Here is a 23,013-nt window from a genome sequence, read left to right as displayed (position 1 = left end):
TCATTGTATAAGGAAACGTTTCTTATCGTTTAAGCTTTAACAAAAACCAATAAATCTAAGAAAAGGATTCGGGTGAAAAATAATTCTATTTATATATTTACTCGTGATTTTACCAAACACTCCGGAACCAAATCATTATATACTTTTTTTTTTTAAGAATAGAAACGTTCTATACCTACTAAATTGTAAATTAACGATTTTAATTTGGTAACAGAGTCCGCGTCGCCAGGTGGCGTCGTGTCATTCATTTTTTCTATCAATCAATTCATGAAATGTGTTGTGTGCGTGCGTTTGTAATAATTAAAAAATATTCATATATAATAGAGATTGGGGTGGTAAAACCAAACCCCACTCTTTAAAGAATTTGAAGATTATTTTTTTTTAATTTCTCACCTTATTCTTAAAAAATTATTTAAAATTTACCTTATCTGAGGTGGGACTCCATAGGTCATAAAACTCTAAACCCGTAGAAGATTTTACTAATTTACTGACTTTACCTTATCTGGGCTTGGGATCCAACACTAATCTGATTAATGTCTCCAAATCCTACCCAATGAAAATATAAAACAACACATATAGATAATCCAATAAATAATTAAAAATAATGGTACTGTACAAAAAAACAAAGATTGAAAACACAAGCAGAAAATTATAAAATGCATACCAAGAGCAAGACCAAGAGGTGGCCTCTGACTCTGCAGGAACTCTGGCACGGCTTGTTTATGGCGCTGCAGTATACACGTTCGTAATACTAACCTTACCCCAAGTTCACGTACCGGGGTTTAATTTTTGATCGATGCTTTATTGCTTTTGTTTCGACAAATTTATGTTTTTAATTGCGTTTCGTCAAACACAGAGGACCCATTTGTAAACTACCTTTTTTTTTTTGACATAATAAAATTTTCATCACTTTTTTATTTCATTTCCTCCATTTACAATAACAAAAAAAATGTTGCATTTGTTTTTATATTGTTATATATGTTAACAATTAAAGTGGTGACATGTTCTTTTGAAAAAAAGGGAAAAAAAAATTAAAATGGTTGCATGCACGTTTAATTATTTTTTGTTTATTTGGACTTTGGAGACGTACAAAATAAAATTTGCAGTATCATGATATGCCAGTTAGCCTCCAGATACAATCAATTATTAAAAGGAAAATGCATGGATTGGAGAAAATAAATACAAAAGAACTCGGTATTTTTACTTGTATTGAAAATACAAGAAATGGATGGAATCGTATAGAAAAGCATGTATGATGTATCGTTGCATGCATTTATACATTGCATGGTGACATCACTACAAGGAGGAGTGCACCCTCTGTGTTCTTTATAAATTTCTAGCTGCATTTTGAATTATTGAAAACGCCTGCACTCTCTGCATTCTGCCACACTCGAGTGGCATGGCAGCAACAGCAAGTATCCTGTTCAAAAATTAAAAAAAAAAAAATCTCTCCCCAGCCATCCATCTCGTTACCTTGATTTAATATTTTAATCGGTCTTTGAATTACAGCCAAATTTGTCTCTTATTCATTGTTATTCTGATAAAAAAAACAAGCCAGTTATAGAATTTAAAACACACAAATACAAAGAAATTTAAAAGAAAAAAAAAACCTTCAAGAAGTAGAGAGAGAACTTTTGAGATCCCCATCCCCTAGTCCAGAATTTGGTAGGATGGTTAAAACACATGGCAGTTCCTTTCTTCTTTCTTATAATAGGGCAGAGTCATGACTCATTATCTCATTATATATATATATATATATATATGAAGGGCGAGAAATGTAACTGAACACCATTTGTTAAAAAAAGATAAAATATATTTTCATTTTAATAGCAAGTGAAACCACCGCTGCCAAAATCTAGTAGCAATGAAAAGAATCAAAATATCATCAACTCTAAAGAAGCTAATTAATCCGCTTTTAACACCACAATGAAGGCTCTTCAACAAATATTTGCATGGTCGATGGTAAATCTATATAGCCCTATGCATTTCATGCCAATCTACGTGCCAATGCAAACACAACTCCATTCCACCTAACCCACATATATATTTCATCCAAACTTTGAAGGATCGGGACAAGATGGGTATCCTCGGCGTAATATCACGTGATGTTCCAATTCTCAGATGGCAAAACTTTTTGACTTCATCTACTACTGGCAAAAAGAATCAAACATATGCAATAACTTTCGATTCCCAGCTATTGTGCATCGTACCCAAAAATCCTTAAAAATGAGCAACTGTACAAAAATCCCATTTACATGCACAGCCCAGCTGCATCAATGACAAACCTCAAACCAATATGGGAAGTGGAAACCAAGCCAAAGCTTTCATGTATGCCTACCAAAATTCATACTGTCTGTGGCTTGCCTATAGCATTCTCCTCCTGCTAGCAGTCAAACCGGTAAGAGGCAAAGGGCAATCTGACATAACATCAACTAAGCAAATAACTAAATTTAATAGCAGCATTAATTTTTGTGAGACATGTCTCTTATTTTAATGTTTTAAGTGGTTTAATCACGAAGTCAGCCTCAACCCTAAAACCAAAGATAATGACTTGCAATGAAAATTCAACATCCATGCATCCTATGAATGCCTAACATTGCATGGGTCCCCAGCACAGCATACTGACAGAATAATTTTAGAACAGAATCAAAGTCATATAATGGTTAACCATAAATATAGTTGACCAGAAACAACATTCTCAAATGCCTTCTTAACCAGAAAAGGAAAGCAACCACGAGCAAGGGTTTGGATAGGCCTCTCAATTCTACAGGACCAGAATTACTTCAGAACAGAATTCTGATGAGCAGCTTAAAAAAGTGTTAAAAACTATGGTTACTGCTCAGATCAATTATAAGTGTGAACTATCTACCAAATCAGATGCAGGGGAAGTTCAGCTTATGACAACAAAATTAAACGTACAGAAAGTCAAAGTAATTTTATACGAAAATGAGTTATTAAGTGCATTCTACCAACAGATGCAATCACCAAAATTCCACTTGTGAACAGCCAGAAGCAGATGATATATTATTCACAAGATCCTAGTATCAACTCGATTCACAACTACATGAATTTTTGGTATCAGCTAAGTCAATTCAATTCCTTTGGTTATGCTCAGCAATAAAATAGTTATTAGGAAATCTTGCCTCTGTCAATTGCTTACTACTTCTTTACATTGTCCTTAAAAAATTAGGAGTAAACTAATAAAAATATAAGTAATTCAGGCCGATTAGATGACTAACACAGTACACATACAATTTTCACAATAAATTAGATCTAATAACTTTTCTTGCTTAAAGGGTTTTATTTGCTCCTTTAAAGGGTGAGGATCCATTACAGTTCTGCATGTCGAGACCCCTGGGAGCAGACGCAGGTGATATTCTAAGTTCTTCATCCTTTCTCATTTGCACTATTTGCTTTGCTTCCATCCTGCTTAACCTAAGAATTCCCATTCTAGGTGTTCTATTTAAATCAGCATTAAAATTACTAAAAGACATTAATTATCCTTATTTACCGTTTATAATACTGTTCAAACAACCAAAAGAGTCTTTGTGCCATCTCATTTAGTCTAGTCTAGCAACAAACCTAATTTTCACCTTCAGGGATTATTCTATAAAAATGCCATTTGGGAGCAGTAATTTGTAGCTGCAGCAAATAAAATTCCAATTGTAGATTGAAATGCATAGCTGAAAAGTGGTTGCAACTAAAAGGTCTGCAATCAATTAGACAACAGATTGACTTATACTTACATCTATAGACTGAAAAGATCTGCCCATGGATGCCTTAGGTTGAGGAACTTCAGCACCAGAGGAAGACCCATCATCACCAAAACCATCACTTTGACCCTACAAAGCAAATAAAATAGTGGAAACAAATTGATATTACAGTATACAGCCATTGGTTCCACAAAATATAAGCTGTCATAAAGAAAGAGAAGTCAAAGTAGAGTTTATTTACAAATGCTACACATTTGACTGATGGCAAATCCTTATACAAATTTCAACTCCATGTCTTGAACAAAAATTAGACATTTTAGAATAGCTTGGTAATCACACAGCTTCCAAGATCTTTCATTATTTTAGCTTGAAAACCACAATGTACGTTATAAGAAGACAAAGGACTCATACAGTGCAGCCAACCTTAAAAAGTTTGGAGTGTACAAATTTTCAGTCTTCATATGATGTTTTTAATAATCAATATATGGATTTATAGCATTCACCTTTATCACCTAGGGCACAACCCATGAGAAGCTAAACAAGTACAAGCCCATTACTTCAACACAAATGGAGATCAACAGAGCCCTAACTAGCAGTATATAAATTGGACAAACACGTGATTGCAGCATTTGGATTGCAAATGGGAAAAGATTAAAAACAACAACCAAACCATACAGTGCTCTAGCACAATTTATCCACATTGTATCATTTTCGTCGACCAAGTTACAATCTACTCATAGGCCAGGCCATCAACTGACCCCAAGGTTAGTACTGAGTACATACTAGTAATTGTCACAATAAAAAGTACATACTGGTAATTGTCACAATAAAAACTGATCCAAATTATAGATCAAGTAAACAGCTATAACAGCAAATTTTACTGAAATTATGAAAAAAAAACACACAAATTAAACAAAATAATGAATGCACAAAGTAACCAACAAAGAGAATGTACGTAAAAAGAATAGAGTGAACATACCAAGAGCAAACACTTGTTGTCTTGGGAATCTTCAAAGAGAGAAGAGAAATAAGCAGGGTCATAAATAGATCCACCTACAGCATCATCAGACCCAGAACATCGACTAGGCAGAGCAGCAGCAGCAGGAGTAGTAGTAGGACTTAAAAAACTATTCCTTAAATCAAAATCAGCGTCTCTAGAAGAAGGAGGTGCCGCAGCATCGACATAAGAAACTCCCAGTCTGTAAATCTGAATCCACAAAAATGATGACGAGAACCTCACTGAAAACCCGATAATTTGCATAGCCAAAGTGAGCCTAACTGAAAATATGAAAAAAGCTCCATGACCGTCGGAAGAAATGCTCCAGATTTCATGCGTGAACAGAATGAACCACGAAATGTCGAGCAAAATGGAGCAGAATAAAAGAACAGCGTAAGTACGACCGAGACTCTGACTGCTACTTTCAATCGCTACAAGCGCGAATAGGGCTATGGCTAGATTGATTAACAGCACTCCGTTGTATAATGCTCCTAGTGATCCAATCAACGCGCAACCTATCTAATTAATTATTTACAAACAAAAAAAACAGAAAGAAAGAAAAAAATTACAAATTTTAAAAAATAATCTATACCTTTAATTGATTTTGATGCGTAAGGAAAGGAAAGAAAAGAAAAGTGAGTTTACTTGGATGTAGATGAGGATGACGGCGATGTATTGAAGGCGATCGTAATCGCGGAGCAACGTTTGAATTTCATCTTTGAGTCTATGCGCAAACGATGAATAAGAACAGCACCAACAGCAACGCATCATCTACAAATCTACTCATATATATAATTCTGCTGATTTTGTAGCACCATATAATATGATTTCCTCTTCGTAACGATTCGAATCGATTCGAAGAGGAAGAAGAATGAGCGATGTTGAGTTCTTTAATTAATCGAGACAAAAATAAGTACTGAGCAAAATCAATAGAGCTTTTGATTTTGATTTGCCATTTTTAATTTAAATTTTGGATTTTGGAAGGAGTTATGGAGATCATGAACGAACAGCTGAGCAGCAGAGCAGAGGAGAAATTGGCTGGACGTCAGACGGGACCGTTTTGGTGTACGGACCCGGTCACGTGCATATCGCGTGACTATAAGATTTTATGATGAGTCGACTCATTGAGTGATTCGAGTGATTGCGAAACAAATTCGACCACTAGGTGCGTTTGATTTGATCCCTTTCGCAGATAAAAGAAAGTATTATCAGTAACATGATCCTCTCTATTGATTTGAGCGTTAGTGAGGTTTTAATGATATTTTGTTATGTATTTTTTTATAGTGGTGTATTGGTAAGTTTTAATAATTTTTTATTTTTTATTAATAATTAATTAATAATTTATTTATTTATTTATTCATGATATGATCATATAAGACTATAAGAGAGAATCTTTATCGATATTAATTCGGCTATAATGGGTTATTCTGATTTTTTTTCTATTTTTCTTTTTCAATTAGAAAGTAATCGTTTCATTGTTCAACAATTAACAATGTACAAAATCTCAGGAGGAATGTGATCCAACCTGACTCTCATCATTTTCCTCCAAGGCCATTTTGGCCAAAGGAGTGAGCTAATGAATTACAAAATCTATTAACATGCTGGACTTTGAAATCTTGAAAATCATGTTTCCTTGCTTGAACTTCAGCTGTTGCCCAGTAAATTTCAGACCTGCTCCTCCCCACAACCTCTTGTTGTTTGTCTGACTTCTTCCTTTCTTGCAGCATAATCAATTTCAGGTTGCTTTTATTCTCTTGAAAGATTCCACAGCAGACTCAGCTCTAGCCATCAAACTGACTGGATCTTCTCTTTCCAGATTACACCAACACAGAGCTACCATTACTTCCCTATTTGTCTTGTGTACGCCATGCTTGTTGAACAAACTTGGAACATGAAAATATTGCTACCCAAACTCTCAATCTTCACTTCCCATATAGTACGCCATGCTTGTTGGAGAGCAATTCTAAGTCTTTCTCTATTAACCCCTCTCTCTGTTAGTGCAGTATGTTTCCCACCAAACATTTCGCCACCACCTGTGCCGCGTTCTTCCTCAACACTGCTCACGAAAGTTATCTTATTTGCTTCCCTCTTATTCTAGCGTTATAGCTTGTCATCGTTTAATTAACTCCTCTGTTTCCATTGATTAACGAACCCAAAATAAGACAAAATCATTTCAGGACAGCATAATTCCAAAGCTACCTCACGAATTCCTCACCAACTCTACACTAACTTTAGAGTATAATAACGGATCCCCCCCTTGAATTTTATAAATTCAAAATAAGTTCTCATTTTTTGACTCGCTATTTTTCTTCACATAAATTTTATAATTTTAATTTTGTTCTTAATTAAATATTATTATATTTTTGTTATCCGGTATCATTCTTATTTTTATAATTGTTGTTAATAATAATAATAATAATACTATTAATTAATGTTAATAAAATTAGTAATAATAATAATAATAATTTTATCAATAATAATAATAGTTGTGGTCGTCGTCATTGTTATTATTATTTTTTTATACTTAAACATCATTAAACAGTTAATAAATCAATAAAATTTAATTATTTAATGATATCTCGACTGAGAAATGTGGTACTCTTAAAAGTATTATCACAATCATAATAATAATTAAAAAAAAATGAAGAAATAACTCAAAGAAAGCAAAAACTAAACGGAAAACAAATAACAAATAAAAAAACAACGTGTCCGTGCGTGAAGTTGGGTTGGGCAAAGTCCGAAGAGTCCACAACGAGAATACTAATAAGGAAAGAAAATGAGCGAACAAGGGGAATCAACGCCGACTGTGGCAGCAGCTCCGGCGATAACAACCAGAACTAAAGACGCAAAAGAATGGGTAGAGGATCTTCAACGCTCTGTGATTCAATCCAAAGACTCTGCCATTCGCTCAGCTCGTTCTTTCCAACACAACTCTTCCACCTATCTTCAAACCCTCCAGGTTTTTGGTTTGGTTTGGTCTCTTCCATTTTTCTTTTGATTCTTGTCTATTTAATTTTTTCCCACTCTTTTTTGGTTCTTTCAATGTTATTGTGGCAGGATTTTGTTCTGCATGGCGTGTCACAGTACCAAACTTATGAAGATGCTTTCTTCAGCAAAGTTAAAGGTCACTTCTTCTCATTTTCTTCCGTAAGATTTTAGTTTTTTTTTATAACATTTTTTGCATTTGGACATGGGCTACACTCGCTAATCGGTTTTCCTTTTTCTCTCAATAAATTTATGTTCTTTTGAATCTTATCATACTAAAGGAGAAAGCTTTTTTATAATCACATTGTTCAATTTGCCAAATAACTTATCGAGAACATGGCTAACTATAGATCTTCAATTTGGAATATTAGCCTGCTAGGTAAAAAGAGAATTTGGGAATATTTTTTAATTGAGATTGATGATTGTTTCTTACCAATAAATTAGTTTCCATTGTTTTCAATATCTGTAATTGTTTTTGCAGATGAGTTGGTGAGTGCCAGGGAACACCCTGCTGCTGCAACAGGGGTTGCTCTTACGGCTGGTCTCCTTTTTATGCGAGGTATGAGTTAATCTTTCCTCCTTATCCAGTTACATCTTAGCATGTGCGGATGATGTTCGGATGTTACTACAGGGTATCTACACTACAAACGCGAGTTTTAGAACTTGTAGGCATTCTCAAGGGACCAACTGGTGATTCTTGTCTCTTTTGTATAAAGTATGAGCTAATATACTAATGTGGTTTTTGTTGTCAACACAAACATAAATATATTTCCATTATACAGTTTATAACCAATCAACTTTTATAATGATAGATGACAAGTAGATAGCCGCAAGTATAGAACTAGTGGTTAAGGCTCTGAAGAATTCCACTTTGCATGTCAGGGGAACCCCAGCATAGATTTGGATGGGACAGTGCTAGGTTTCACTAATTATTAGGAAGTGTGAACCCAGCATTAGAAATATTTCATGAAGGGTTAACTTGGAAACCTAGACATGCATATGCAACTGTCATGCATTATGTTCACGACTACAAATTAGAGCCATGGACATGACTAATGAGGATATGGCTACCAGTCATCAATTAAAGAAAGCAGGGATTATTTACTGCCAATTACCTGTTAAGCATGGTCACTTGCCTAAGTTCCATTTTGAAAAGCCAAAAAGGCCTTTGGAGGACTTAGTGGGTCATGTTATGACTGTGGTCATCAGAACACCAGAAGGGGAATGGTTGCAAATGTTAATCAGGCTTAATGTTGGTCATCAATGGACCGCAGGTTGTTACTCTTGACTTCAGTTTAATTTGATAATTTCAACCATATTGTATGACTGTACAGTGTTGAAGTCCAAAGATGAATACGTTCAGCTTTCCTATCACTGGTGTTGGTAGTGAGATATATCCACTCTTAGGTTTCAACCATTTAAATAAGCCTCTCTTGCGTATTTTTGAATATGGAACCCCTTGGACGCGTTCTGCCCTGGCCATCTTTGCACACTTTTTTCTTGCATTTTATACTTCTTGACTGCATTAAATGTATCGTTATGTGACATTCCAAATCCTATAAGATTTGATTCCCCGAGGATTTCACTGCAGGGCCTAGAAGGTTTTTGTTTCGTCATACCTTTGGTCGACTTCGAAGTGAGGAGGCATGTACCTCTTCTAATTTATAGATGCTATTTTTACCCTATCAACCCACTAAGAGAAGTAACAGTTGCATAAAATTCTTTTTTAACATGTTCATTTCAACTGAGGTAAACTCTCAGGTGCAAAATTTTGTGTGATTCAGTAATTGTTCGAATATATACACAGGCAATGTTTGTTAGAGCTGAGAAAAATGTAAATGAGCTGAACCTTTCTGGTGAGCTAATGAAGAAAGAGAGCAAAAAACTACTTGAAAGGGCAGCCCTTGCTGAAAAGGAAATGATACGTGGAGAAACTGAGCTCAAGTAAAGTGATTTGCTTTATGCCTCTTTGTTGCTAAATTTTCGTTAACACAATCTTTGATCACTCCATGTTATATCTGTAGGAATGCTGGAAATCAAGTTCAGCGTCTTGCAAAGCAAGTTTATAAGGTTGAAACCCAAGCTGCAGGTATTGTTGGTTGCATTTTCTTTTCCTCTATTATGATAGTTGTTGGGAAGACTGTTGTTGGGAACCTTTCAGATATGGTTGATAATTTTAACATGCAGGATAAGATATTCCTTACAATTCTCATTTGTGATAGAAAAGGGTCTTCCCTTTTCCATGGCAGCCACTTGATTTTGGATTTCAGCTAAGCTGAAAGGACATGAAAGATGACCTTGCAACTGTATGCAATATTGTTGTTTACTTACCAACTATGGCTTAAGAATTAAGATATGATGTACTTCTGCTTTTTTTTTGCTACGTTAGTATTTAAACTGAGATTTTATTGAATTTTTTATGCTCAGCATGGCTGAATTCACTCATCAATGAATCGAGCTCGAGTTCTATTTGAAGCTCTGTTATTGTGTTCTAACTAACTTGGTTGCTCCTTAGTGTGTTATAGAACATTAATTTTTAGTTATTTAGTACAGTTTGTTCCCAATTTAAGGTTAGAGGTTAATATAATTTGCTTTGTTGACATGTAATCAAATGAAGCTCAAATTGGAATTTTGAAACTGAAGCTTTAGCTTGATATTGTTGTCCCCTTTCTTAATCATCCTGATCTTGGTATGCAAATATGATTTGGTTTATTCACACCCCTTGTGGTGCATTTAAGAAATTGCATGGGTGTTGACTTTAGATGTAATGACTTTTCTAATGACAATATAATAATATGCCCTCTTTGTTTTACAATTTTTGTAGATTTAATGGAGGGCTTGAGAGAAATCCCAGGCAGGGAGGCGTTGAAACTTCGAGCTGAGGCAAGTCCAATATCCTCTTCATTTATCCATGTATAGACATACATGAACATCTGTTATACATTGACTGTTGGTTGATAACTTCTCTAAAGATGTACCTGCTCTTGTTCTATCTCATGTTATAACTAGGTTGCTTCAATGGCATCACTTTTGAAGCGGCAAAGGGCTATGATGGATAAACAGATAATGAAGATATCCGAGTTAGGAGTTTCTGTTTAGTTACATAAAAGAGATTCTGTTTAGTTGCTGCCTATTTTGTCACAATACTCTTCCGCTCTTTGCAAGTGCTGAAAATTGAAATAAAAGAAAATGCTAAATATTTATTTCTGATTTTTAAAGTTATGAACAAATAACTTCTTTAATTCCTCTTCAAGCATTATACGATGGCTGTACGCAGGTTCGGCATTCAGGTGAAGTTAACATGGGTGCAATTCATTGATCGACAAAGGACATATTTATCTTCAAACTGAACACTTCTAGGCGTTTTCAGTCTTTTGAGAATCAGAAACTACATTGTATATGGCCCAAACGCTTCGGATCTCATTTTTCATAACTTACAGAGCATTCTGACTTGGTTTTCAAATTTTTTATCGTAATCAAGGTGAAAAAATCTAATACAAGCGCCCGTTGAAAGTTAAAAATGAAAAACAAAACCAGTTTTGAAGAAGCTACCAACATTAAGCATTTTTTTTTTCATCGGAGATGCGTTCCCTTTCTTTTACACGAGGCTTCTAAACATGAGCTCGCTTTGCATTTGTAGTGATTACTTGCGTTTTTAATCGACACTAGAATTTAGTACTTGAGTGAAAGAAACGAGAGCTCTGACTGAGCTCCTGCTAAAATACGAATCAAGTCTATTTCCTCATCTGAGTAAAGAGTTCTGGAGGTTTTCCACTTCCTCCAGCACCACGACCAAAACCTGACCCTTGGCCACTGAAGGCTCCAAATCCACCACCTGTACAGATTTGTAAGACAACTTCAGCAAAAGATACAAACGTCAGAAGATTTAAACCAGAGACAAGATTATATATAACAAATACTACCGGCAGCAGCAAATCCACCACCACCACCTGGGGTAGCAAAACCACCAAACCCTCCGCCTGCTGAAACCACAGTGGAAAATCCACCAGCAACTGAAGCTGCACCTCCAAATCCTCCTGAAGCCGAACTGGCAGATCCACCACTACCCGAAGCTGCACCTCCAAATCCTCCTGAAGCCAAACCAACAAATCCACCACCACCTGAAGCTGCAGCACCAAACCCTCCACCACCTGAGGCCAAACCAGCAAAACCCCCAGTGGTAGAACCAATGCCAGCAAATCCACCTCCAGTTGCAGCACTTGGAAAACTACTAGTGGAGCTAGCAGGAGCAAAGCCACCACCAAAACCACTGGCAGAAGCAAAGCCTGCTCCTGGAAGAGAAGCACCAAGTTGTCTTGACTGCCCAAAAGAACCAAGGACAGATCCCAATGCTTGCTGCCCCTGACCAACCTGCGCTGGCTGACCAAACCCAGTTTGAGTAGGAGCTTGTGCAGTTGCTCCAGTACCAAAACCAGAGAATGCACTAAAAGTTGCTGGCTGAGACGGTTGGGAAGACTCTGGAGATTGGACAGTAAAAGATGCAGGCCGGAACAGCTGTCCACTTGGAACCGTCATAGTGAAGGGAGAGCTTGTCGGACTTGTTGTAGCATTACCAAAAGGACTGCCAAATGGGTTTAGTTTAGGAGCAGTCCGGTTTGGAGTTGAGCCAATTCCAAAACTGCCAAGGCTTCCCAAGCTAAGTTCAGTAGCCTGGCTTGTCTCAGGAGCTTCCTCTTCCATTTCATCCTCCTGAGTAACTGCAATGTCCCAACTATCATTCTTTCCACCTGTGGTACTAGCAGAAGTCGAGACCTGTGTTGATAACAGCGTATCGGCAATAGAAGAGTGTTCTGGTTGAGAATTCAATGCCATATTGGAAACAGAGCTTGCTATGCTTGTGAAATTAGCCGGGCTTCCAGATGCCAATCCACTTGAAATTCCTCCTGCAGAGACAGATGACCTCAAAGGTTCAAGCTTTGAACTGGATTCGAACACAGGAGAAGTGAGCTGCACCACACTGACATCTGGTTTTGACTCAGCTTTATCTGTAGAAAGTTGGAGCTCTGTTTTAGACTCTGGAATTGAGTTCACAGAAGGAGTAGATGAGGAAATTGGTGTTTTAGGAGCCTGAAGCGTGGCAGAACTAGAAGAGGGAAAAGTAGTAGATGAAGTAGCTGACAGCGAATACGAGGAAACAATTGGTGAGGAAGAAGTTGTAGGCAAAGAAGCTGATGGTGGAGATGAAGAAACAATTGGCAAGGGAGAAGTTGAGGACACTGATGTTGAGGAAACTGTTTCCTTAGTATCTATAGTGGTTTTAGAACTACTTGAAGATCCACCAAATGATGCTGTGGATGATGAGGTAGCTGAAGATGAAGTTGAAAATGAAAACATCGGAGTTGATAAAGAACTAACCATTGGAGATGATGAAGCAGAAAGGGACAATGAGAATGTAGAAGGTGTGAATGATTTCCCACCAGGCTGGCTTTTGTTCGCAGCATCAAAAATTGGAACTATTCCAGGAAAGGCAGAAGATGTGGGGACAGCAGCTGGGGTTGACACTTGAGCATCACGATTTTTACCAGATTCAACAAACAAGGTTTTTGTAGTTGCTGCCCCATGCTTCTCACTTCCAATTGTTGAACTTTCTGGTACAGTCCCTTTACCATTTGAAATTGGCATTTCACTGGGATTTTTCAGCAGAGATGGTGTCAATGTGGGTGACATTGTAGAAATTGTTGGTTTTTGAAATATGTTCGATTCAGATTGCATGGTAGACTTGGTCTCATTGGTCAACGTGGAATTAGACTTCACATCAAAATAAACCCCACTGCTTAGTTTTTCTGCAGTTACATCGCCAGTGTTCCTAGCATGATTTTGCCATCCCATAGGAGACAATTGGGTAGCTGAAAGAGATGATCGCGTGGAAGCAATATTACTTTGGAACACAGGAGACTTGAGCCCTGTCATTTGTGATGGTCCTGTAGGATCACCGGCCCATTTGAACAAAGTTGATTGGCTTTCAGAAGTCTGTTTTAGGGAAGCATCCTGTAGGCCTGATGAAGATAACGTATATATAAAAATGAAAAATAATCACTGATCTGGTAACTGAATACATATGTATATGCACACGTATAAAAATAGTCTAAAATGGGTCCAGGCTAACCTTTGATTCGTAATGGATTCCAGGATGTTGATGGGGTTGTCCGATCCTTTGGGCGAACAATTGCTGCTCCCTCCAACATGTGAGGGCTTATCTGTTGCTTATCCTTCAACGATGATTTCACTTGACTACACTTCTGATGATCTTGCAAAAGCATCCTCTTCACAGTTGTTTTTGGAGGCTCAAAACTAGCCCAGCTCTGCCACAAGGTAATTAGAGCAAATATATACATAATTCATCAACATCATTGTGTGAAAAGAAAAGATTTCTTGTTAAATAATCCAAGTAAAACTTGTATATGTATATTGAATATGCCTATAATTCAAGGTATACAATTACTTTGTCTAACTCAAATAACTGAAAATGCACTCCTTGGCTTAAATGAAGGGATGGAGGGGGAAGAGAGTATAAAAGAGTGGGGGAAAACGGAGTACTAATTCAAATGCATATTTTGAATAAGATAGATGGCATTATGGTACCTAGTGGGAAAACTAAGTTGGATGAATCCATCTTCCAATGGTTTAGAAAATTCAGGTTGGAGAACTTATAGTACCTTTGGTAGACTTGTTACTGTCAAAGTGAACATGAACTCAAGACAGGTGTGATAATACACATGCAAAATGCAATATACGAAAGGGTAAAATATACAAAGACTTACTCTGTCCAGAGAGTCTCTCCTCCTCCTCGCAGTTTCTGGATCATAACTCTTCATAGCACTTGATTGACGTCTCCTTGACTGATCGTTAGCAGCAGCAGAACCAGAAGAATGTATTAGTTTCTTTATTGAAGACTGATCCATAACTTTTGTCACATCTGGAGAGCTGAAAGAGGCATCATAAGGGATTCCAAGTGTTTCAAACAGCTCCTTCTTTACATTTTGTTGTTTTACAGGTGACTCTATACTCAGCAATGCCATTTGTTTAGAAAGGCGATCAGAAAGCTGCTCTGCGGCTGCTATTTGTGAACTCATTGTGGTATGCAAACTATGCAGTGATTGAATGTGTCTGCAAAAAGAATGGTAAATTCAGCTAGAGAAGAATATCATGAGAAGCCAAAGTCATAAAGCTCCAATCAATTACTTCTTTCATCTACTTCAAATGAATTTCAAGTATTAAATATGGTAACAACCAATTCCTGAAACTTTTTTGTTCCCAGTGGATTGAAAGCACATTGTATTAAAGTGGCATAGAGATTTATCTTTAATAATTGTACCTTGATGTCCCAAATCTGCTCTGAGGACGTCTCTGACATCCATGTACTCCATCATTCTCACCAAATTTATTGAGTTCAAGGCTATTGAAATGCCTCTCTAATTCAATTAACTGATTGATCAAATCCTGGAAGAGAGGGTTACAGCGACTAGTAAAATTTCAAGCTTCATATGTCTATCACAGGTGTAACTGATTACAAGATAATGTACCTGATTTATACTTAGAATATGGCCCCGCTTCAGCTCAAGTTCAGGACTCAACTTCTGGCGATTCCATAAATCCCAATATCGACTGTCAGAAGCCTGCTTAACAATGCCTTCCGTGTATATTTTCCTAGCCAAAACTGAAAGCCAGTTTATGATTATCTAATTGCTAGCTTTTATTTATCACTCTCAAAATCAATATCAACATAATCTAAAGTTACTTCAAATAAACAACAAAAGATAATCCTATAATATTTTGAGACAACAATTCTTCACCTACAAAGCGCTGAAGTATATGAGTGTCAAAGGTGATAGATTTTTCAAACTTTAATTAATGCTATTAAAAACAGTTGAAAGTTATATTAATTCCATTTGACATGTTGTTAAATGTTAATAATCTCCGCCACAATGTCGCTGCATGTCAAATGGCATGGTACAGATCAAACGTACCTTGAACAGTTTTATCAAAAAGATTCTGGATCTCTTGAAGCCGCTCATCCATAATGCTCTACAAACACCAAAGACAGCCAAGATACAGTCTAAGAAATACCAGTGTGCAAAGTACGTTAATGACAATCATGCATGTGCTTCCAAATAGCTAACATTTGAAAATGATTAGGATATATATACTGTAGTACTCAAGACTTGAAAAGCATCCTAGTCCTAGATGCCGCATCATCAATACAAGAAGCAACACACAGTGATGGGAGGAAAGCAATGCTACAGAATTGGCAAAATTCACACCCTCAAGTTAAAAATTTTGTTTTGCACAATGATTTTGTATCTTTCTCTGTTCAGGCAACAGGTGGCTCCTTACATGTAAGGAAAGAATCTACACAAGATTATGCATGTGAGTGCCCATGATTGCATGTAAAGAAATACAGGCTGGATAAGTATAAACATGTAAATGTGCTGCCCGTGTGCATTCAGAATTTTTGTTTTGATAAACAACAAAGAAATTATTGTAGAAGTAAAAAGAAAGAAATACTCAGGTGAATTAGATGTCCATGTACTCACAAGCATACACATGTATGAAATAAATGTAAGAATGAATAGTTACCCGCCACATTCCGCATTTCTCAGAAAGAGAGCCTATGCCCTCCTCCAGTTCTTCAACTTTTTGTCTCTGGAAAACAGTGCAGGCATCCCTAAAGCCTCCTGTCTCTTCTATTGACTGCAGAAGCATATCCAATTCCTTGGTCATTTCTTTAATCTGTCAATGGGAAAAGCAGATACTAAGAGGCATTAAAAAAGAGAAAACATCTGTTGAAAGGAATATATAAATTCCACACCCCAATGAATACCAGGCAGAGAGAGTGAGATAGATGCACAATACACAAACATGTGCAGAGATAGACATGACAACAATAGCAAGAAGCATCAGGAAAGCATGAACATGTGACAAACAAGGATAAAAAGAATCATGAGAAAAAAAGAGTGATAGAGTATAAACCTTTTTCCTTCTTTCAACACTCAAAACTTACATAGCGGGTCTTTGCCAATAACATGATAATTGTGAAAATTTATGCATGACGTAAAGATTTTAATACTAGAATACGTTTGCACAGCAATTTATCAAACAAATTTCAAAAAATATTATCCAAGAATCGATATGTGCAAGGTAATAAACAGAGATAATAAGACATTCATTACATTGCCAGATTGCTTTGACAAGTTTGGTTCTGAATTTGGCAATCCTGAAAGCGTGGCTGTTTTGTAGTCATCCTTGGAAGGATAAAGCTTCTGGTTGTGAGACTTTCCTGATGCAAAATTTTGTGGCAATGAAAATTGTGAGCTGCGAACGGACGGCAATGATTCAATTTTCCCCGCCCCTGTTGAAGCTCTGTCACCATCGCCATGGACTGGTTTAGCAGAAAAGACTGGGGTTAAACTGCCAGTTGCATCTTTAGAGGATAAAGGTTTTCCAACAAAGCTACCAGAAACATTTGGAGCCCCTAAACTAGAATTTTCATATGTTTTTTCATGACTATGACTAGAGGGTAAAACTGGTAATTTGACACGGGAGTCCTCCGATGATATGAAATTTCCACATGACTGTGACTGAGAAGACAAACTCTGTAGGCCAGCTGATCCAAAATTTCCTTGTGCTTCCTTACCAAACTCTAAGCTTTTCAATAGATCTTTATGACTTGACAAGCTTGGGGTATCAGTTGGAAATTTTCCAACAAATCCAGTACTTCCCAATCCAAATCCACCAGTATCTTGTGTTCCTGTCTTGCTGGAATCCCTTACCCCAAAACTAGTCACCTCAGGGAGCGATGCCTTAGGAGGTGACTGTACCAAATTTGTGCTTTTCTGTAGAGAATTCTGTATTTGTTGACGGTCTTTATTTTCCAATTCCTGACTGTTAGAGATGGATATGGATGTTGAACTCTCATACTTGTCAAAACCCTTTAGGTTGCTTTTGGCGGTAACACCACAAGTATCATCTGTGTCAAGTTCCTTTAACTTCACACCCTGCGACTTAAAACTGGAAGCTACCGGTTCTATCTTTTGTAACCCTGATCCAGAATAAACTCTAGGCAGATTACTATCGACAGGAACCACAGCAGGCACATCATCTTCCGCATCAGAAAGGGTAAAATCAACATCAGGTGAACACGATGGTCCTGAAACACTATGGTTAACTTTAAGTCAATGCCTATTTTAGTCTAAGTCCTTGCCTCATAGATAAATACACCATTGCAAGGTACATAATGTCATGCTGCCTCATAGATAAATACACCATTGCAAGGTAAATAATGTCATGCTGCTTCGCCCTGACTAAAGATGTGTACTAGAGCAGCAATGATCACAAGATGATTCAATGCAAGGCACAATCAAGAATAAAATAATTGAGATCTACCTGGCAACATGGAACATATTAAGCTTTCCATCCAGAGTAAGACACATAAGAATAAAATATGGTGAAAGTTCTTTTTCTTCAACTCCAAGTTGGACTTTGACTTTTCCACAGAGTGAAACTTTATCAATGCAAAGTCCCATGATCAAATTATCATTACCATTATCTGAAACAAGGTCCATTTAAGCAAATGAGTATCACATTAGAATACAGAAAATCCACAATTAGCATAAATTAACTAAACAGAAACAATGTAATTACTATTAGTTAATAAATAATCAAAAAGCAATCATTGAAATAATGTATATCAAATTCAAGCTGTACACTCCATCTGTGGAATCTTCAAGTAGACAATAATAAACAATGCAAATTGATTGTTATAGCCCCTTGATCCCTTCTCTAAAAAGAATATTTTAATGAAAAAAATAAAGAACTTTATTGCTGTTCGTATTAAGTCTGAAATGCATGTTTAACCACCTTGAAGCTTAATCCTTGGGATCCACTTATCTCGATTTATATCAACAACTGCGATGTCATTCTTTTCATCATCTAGTGACCATCTGAGCAACACAACATGGTCATCTATATTCTTCCTGTTTGCAGAAATTGCAAGCCCCCTGAAATTAAAGAAAAAACAGATTTTAATTTAGAACTGCTACTGTATGCAAAACTAAACAGATACGTTATAGAAACTTTATAAGGAAATATTTTGACGGTTATCCCTAAAAGAGGCATATGGTACAAGACCACCGTCCCAGAGCAAATATACAAAAATAGTAACAGTCAAATAGATAGCGAGTCATATAAAATTCTAAGCCATTTAAAAATTCTGACCTACTTAAGTCACAATGCACTACTCTAGAGAAATTAATAACTGAAAGAAAAGGATCAAAGATGAGCAAAATAATTTAAATGTCCAATCATAGTGAATATCTGAAAACAAGCAAAAAGGATCCTGTCAGATTACAAGTTAGAATTAGTAGCAAAGAGAAAATATACTTTCAATCTGAAAACATTAATAATGCACACAATTTATTAAATATTATATAAGTGCAGTGGCTTCTAGTTTTGAAAGACTTGAACGGACTTTCCCTCTTATGTTTTAACTTTTGGGCAGAAATCTCTTCTTCCATGGCATGTCAATTTTTAGTTTTAGGCAATGAATTTGCACATTTTTCCCAAAAAAGATAATTGTTTATTAACTCAAGACGGATATCTCCAATGTCTAAATGCTGTAGATTCATAAATAAATGTCACTAACTAGAAAATAGGAACTACAGTTTTTCCATTTAAAAAATGACTGTTTTTGCAGCAAAGCACACACCTTACAGAATTACAGAACAGGGATTGAGTCCAAATACTCTTAAATTCTTTGTCCACTAAGCATAAATGTTTTTTTTTTCCTTGGCAAAACATGTGTTAGACCTCAAGCTGAAACCGCACTAACTTGCATGCATAGTATAAATAATTTATGAGTTAAAATTCAAGCATGCTTTGATATTATATTTTTAAGGAAAAAAGAAAAGAAAAGTACTTTAGTCTAGAAAAGGGACTGAAATAAGTTCAATATTCATGAATGGTAAAGATGAAAAAAGTAACATTTCTGAAGCAGAGAGAAACAAGAAAGGAAACTTCACAGATATGAAGTTCAAATCAGCGTACCACCGTTCAACGTAAGTCAAAAACAAATAAGGCCCAGTTCCAGACGGAAGGATGTCATCAATGACATCTGAAAATACATCACTGAAGGATAGAACAACTGGCTCTGAAGAAGCCTGCAAGAAGTATATCATGCAATCAACATGTGGTAATATCAATAAGAAAACCGATTGTATTAGTCATTTCTCTTGCTTCTACTGTGGTTATTTATTACCATTGTTTACACTCTACAAACTTCCATGAATTGAAAACCTCAATAGCTTATCACAAATAGAAAAATAAAAAAATTATTTTAACCAAAAGGATAGTATAAATCATATCTCAAAACTTGTCATTTCCAACCTCTTATTCTATGATAAAAACAGTAATAAGATAAACTAATTCAAGTTTCAAATGCAATTCTTTAGGAATTTGGGGAAAAAAAAGGGATTAGTAACTAACGTCAGTAATTTTTCCATCTTTACTTTGGATCACTTGGACGAGGTAATTTTCCTCCTTTCCATCCTCAGTCAATTGAAAGCATCCTATGATAATGCAATCACGCCGTACCCACCTGATAGAATCCACTGATGCAATTATTCAATAAATATTTCAGTTTCAAAAATTGATATTGCAGAAATTTTAGCTAGAAAAAATAATTAACAGAGTTATTTCAGGGAAAAAGACATCCACTCAAGAATAACAACATTAATTGCACTTGGCAAAGTTTATCTATCATTTAAAATTTTGGAAGTTTGTATATAATATAGCCCATCAACCCCTTTCCCCACTCTTTTATCTTATTCACCATCCATAAGAAACCCTAATATAGCTTACATACTAAAAAATTCGCAGATTAACTCTAGTATTTACTTATATAGCATTCAAATAATAAACAAACACAACTTCTAATAAATAAGCATATGGAAAATCAATCCATGTATGAAAGAGAACTCCTTGGGTGTTTTGATTCTAGTGAAAGCAAGAACTCAGAGGTGCGTTTCTCATAAATAAACAAATAAAAATAAAAGCATAACACACCAAAGTTTTAGTGTTACCTTTCACACTGCAATTTACATCACAATCACCAACCCAGGACTTGAATGAAAGTGATATGGGCAACCTTTCCTTGAGTTTAGATGTCAGGATGCTAAGAACATTCTTTTTTGCCACAGCAACAAATTTTCCCTTCACACTCCATTCAACTATGACAGAGAAAAGCCAAAACAAGAAAGAATTAAACCTATTACCAGAAAGTATCACAAGTGAAATTCAACTCTCTTTCTTAAAACATGCAGAACACATGCTCAATGGCAAAATATCAACTAAAACCAAGAAGCACGCTTCCCAATTTTTATTTTGTTTTTAAAGCTGAAATAAGTGAAGAACATTTCAAAGAGCTTTGAAGCCCAGAACCTCTATAAAAGTAAGTCCGAAGGCTGAATTGTGAAGAAGAAAATAATATAGCCTACTTTTGTCAGAAGATAAGAATTTTGAACAAAAATAATTACTTATATTACTTGCTATAAATGGCTTTTCAGCTGTATATTACATTGCAACATGTTTCCTCGATTGATTGAGTATATAACCGGTCAAAGATGGTGTAAATTTATAGCTTGATTTCCAACAAACACGAGGATAGAAGCATCAAAGCATTATATCACCAAGAGTCCAACAAACTAACAATTAACAAGTAAAGATATCCGCATATCATAGATAAGGCAAGTAAAAAATACATACCAGCATCAACATTGTCCATCACATCTTCAAGAGGGCCATTAACACCTCCACGATATAGTCTACCAACATTTGAAAGAGCAAGAAATGAATTTTCCGGCTTCTTTCTCCATCGTATGTCCTTAACATAGGTTGACCCATTGAGAGAACAGGAGAAAGATGGTTTAATTTCCTGCACAACAACATTACAACCAAAAATGAGACAAACTGACAATTCATGAGCAAGTCTCAAGCAACAAAAATTTGAACATAAATCCAATCAAATGGTATAATAATCCACATTCACTTTCTCTCCAAGAAACAGAATTCTGGTGGTTAAAATTAAGAAAAGACAACTTTCATGAAGGGCTGGAAATATCACAACTTTTGTTCTTTTTCACATCTCAACTAATGTCACTTGCAGCCCGATGTCCCTCCTAACAATTAACTTCATTATAAGTTTGAAATAGTTGTGCGTCTGCTTAATTTCAAAATGAACCAGCTAATGTGTATGGTAAAGATGGACTACTTTTATTTGATAATTAGTGATTTCATTCCCACGATTAAAAGTAACTACAAAACAGCAAATGATTGCATTGAATTGACCGCCACAAAAAAAATGGCTTATAATCTTGACACATTTCCTACACAAGGTAGTGCTAGTCTTATAAACCCTAAACCCCTAGAAAGAAGAAAAAGGGTACCTTATTGAGTAGGGAATGAACGGAAAAGAAATGAATATGTGGGGATTGATAAAGTGAAACGGCAAGGGTGGACTCATCATTGGACAAAGAAAGAATATCAACATTCTCATTCTCAAATGGAACATCAACAACGCTCAGTTCCTGTACACAACAACGTGTCCCATTCTCTTTCATCTCTTTTGCCGCATCAATCACGTCGTTGGTCCTCGCCACGCAAAACCCTAACATAAACAGTTGATCAGCTGAATATTAATTAATTTAAATAATTAATAAATTAAGGATTCCGAAATTGAGAAGCGTTGTGTCACTAACCGGAGGAATGGGCGGCGAAGATGAGTTGGTGAGAGAGTTGGGAGACGGCGAGAGGAAGAGAGGGAGGGTTTTGGAGGTCGAATTGAGAGTCGTCATCTCTGATTATTGGAATCGATTCCCCGATTTCATCGAAGAAGAAATCGTTGCTTTCGATACGGCCGCCTTCAATTTCTTCTTCTATTTCGATTCGAGTTGGAGTTGCCATTTCCAGCTATCAGAAACCAGAACCAGAACCAGGGCGGGAAGATGATGAATTGATCATTGATCAGTCTTATATTTATTTATTTATTTAACGTTCCTGCTTCTGGGGTTTACATGATATCCATAGACAACTTAAACCCTCACATTAATTAGTTAACGCATAACTTTTTAAATACAGATTATTCAAATTAATTTTTTAAAAGTAAATTTTTTATATATAAATAGAATTTTTATTAAAAAAATCTTGACGAGTTATCAATAACAACTTATATAAAAATTTATAAAATAATTTATTTTATAAGCCTTTTTAAAGTAGTATTATTAGAAGATAAAATATGATTTTGTA

At 35.9% G+C, this 23,013-nt stretch overlaps 3 protein-coding genes across 5 annotated transcripts; 1 reads left to right on the top strand and 2 right to left on the bottom strand.

Annotated features, from left to right (window-relative positions):
* Positions 1-2,170: 2,170 nt before the first annotated feature.
* On the bottom strand, positions 2,171-5,932 carry LOC18050483. 3 transcript variants are annotated; one of them, XM_006445492.2, is made up of 4 exons: positions 5,356-5,932; positions 4,693-5,229; positions 3,747-3,842; positions 2,171-2,383 (listed from the first exon to the last, which is right to left on the bottom strand). In XM_006445492.2, exons 1-4 carry the CDS (start codon positions 5,479-5,481, stop codon positions 2,345-2,347), a joined length of 798 nt encoding a protein of 265 aa, XP_006445555.1. In that variant the 5' UTR covers positions 5,482-5,932; the 3' UTR covers positions 2,171-2,344. The 3 variants fall into 3 exon arrangements, with proteins under 3 accessions (XP_006445555.1, XP_006445554.1, XP_024047647.1); XM_006445491.2 differs by having other exon boundaries at positions 2,171-2,380; XM_024191879.1 differs by having other exon boundaries at positions 2,349-2,417.
* Positions 5,933-7,368: 1,436 nt separating this feature from the next.
* LOC18051532 lies at positions 7,369-10,796 on the top strand. Its single transcript, XM_006445490.2, has 8 exons — positions 7,369-7,669; positions 7,768-7,834; positions 8,177-8,254; positions 9,287-9,339; positions 9,503-9,639; positions 9,720-9,784; positions 10,520-10,578; positions 10,705-10,796. The coding sequence occupies exons 1-8, from the start codon at positions 7,487-7,489 to the stop codon at positions 10,792-10,794; spliced, it is 732 nt and encodes a 243-aa protein (XP_006445553.1). The 5' UTR covers positions 7,369-7,486; the 3' UTR covers positions 10,795-10,796.
* Positions 10,797-11,146: 350 nt separating this feature from the next.
* Positions 11,147-22,800, bottom strand: LOC18051531 (nuclear pore complex protein NUP214). Its single transcript, XM_006445489.2, has 17 exons — positions 22,467-22,800; positions 22,155-22,375; positions 21,475-21,643; positions 20,793-20,939; positions 20,197-20,321; positions 19,759-19,871; positions 18,574-18,713; positions 18,100-18,262; positions 16,887-17,871; positions 16,294-16,446; positions 15,684-15,741; positions 15,240-15,373; positions 15,032-15,156; positions 14,478-14,823; positions 13,823-14,018; positions 11,619-13,712; positions 11,147-11,530 (listed from the first exon to the last, which is right to left on the bottom strand). The coding sequence occupies exons 1-17, from the start codon at positions 22,669-22,671 to the stop codon at positions 11,430-11,432; spliced, it is 5,475 nt and encodes a 1,824-aa protein (XP_006445552.1). The 5' UTR covers positions 22,672-22,800; the 3' UTR covers positions 11,147-11,429.
* Between the last annotated feature and the right edge of the window lie 213 nt (positions 22,801-23,013).

The sequence above is a fragment of the Citrus clementina genome, unplaced genomic scaffold, assembly GCF_000493195.1.
Source record: "Citrus clementina cultivar Clemenules unplaced genomic scaffold, Citrus_clementina_v1.0 scaffold_2, whole genome shotgun sequence".
NCBI classification, from domain to species: Eukaryota; Viridiplantae; Streptophyta; class Magnoliopsida; order Sapindales; family Rutaceae; genus Citrus; species Citrus x clementina.
Note: the sequence above shows the minus strand (reverse complement) of the source record. Positions and strands in the feature narration are given on the sequence as shown.

What these genes read in the sequence shown, in the direction of transcription:
- LOC18050483 (XM_006445492.2), bottom strand. Translation starts at nt 5,481, where the DNA reads ATGATGCGTTGCTGTTGGTGCTGTTCTTATTCATCGTTTGCGCATAGA. An exon ending in ACAACAAGTGTTTGCTCTTG is followed by an intron (nt 3,843 to 4,692) that starts GTATGTTCACTC and finishes TTTGCTTTGTAG; the next exon opens with GGTCAAAGTGATGGTTTTGG. An exon ending in GATCTTTTCAGTCTATAGAT is followed by an intron (nt 2,384 to 3,746) that starts GTAAGTATAAGT and finishes TTTGACTGCTAG; the next exon opens with CAGGAGGAGAATGCTATAGG.
- LOC18051532 (XM_006445490.2), top strand. Translation starts at nt 7,487, where the DNA reads ATGAGCGAACAAGGGGAATCAACGCCGACTGTGGCAGCAGCTCCGGCG. An exon ending in TTTCTTCAGCAAAGTTAAAG is followed by an intron (nt 7,835 to 8,176) that starts GTCACTTCTTCT and finishes TTGTTTTTGCAG; the next exon opens with ATGAGTTGGTGAGTGCCAGG. An exon ending in GTCGACTTCGAAGTGAGGAG is followed by an intron (nt 9,340 to 9,502) that starts GCATGTACCTCT and finishes ATATATACACAG; the next exon opens with GCAATGTTTGTTAGAGCTGA.
- LOC18051531 (XM_006445489.2), bottom strand. Translation starts at nt 22,671, where the DNA reads ATGGCAACTCCAACTCGAATCGAAATAGAAGAAGAAATTGAAGGCGGC. An exon ending in TTCATTCCCTACTCAATAAG is followed by an intron (nt 21,644 to 22,154) that starts GTACCCTTTTTC and finishes GTTGTTGTGCAG; the next exon opens with GAAATTAAACCATCTTTCTC. An exon ending in TTTTGATAAAACTGTTCAAG is followed by an intron (nt 15,374 to 15,683) that starts GTACGTTTGATC and finishes ACTGGCTTTCAG; the next exon opens with TTTTGGCTAGGAAAATATAC.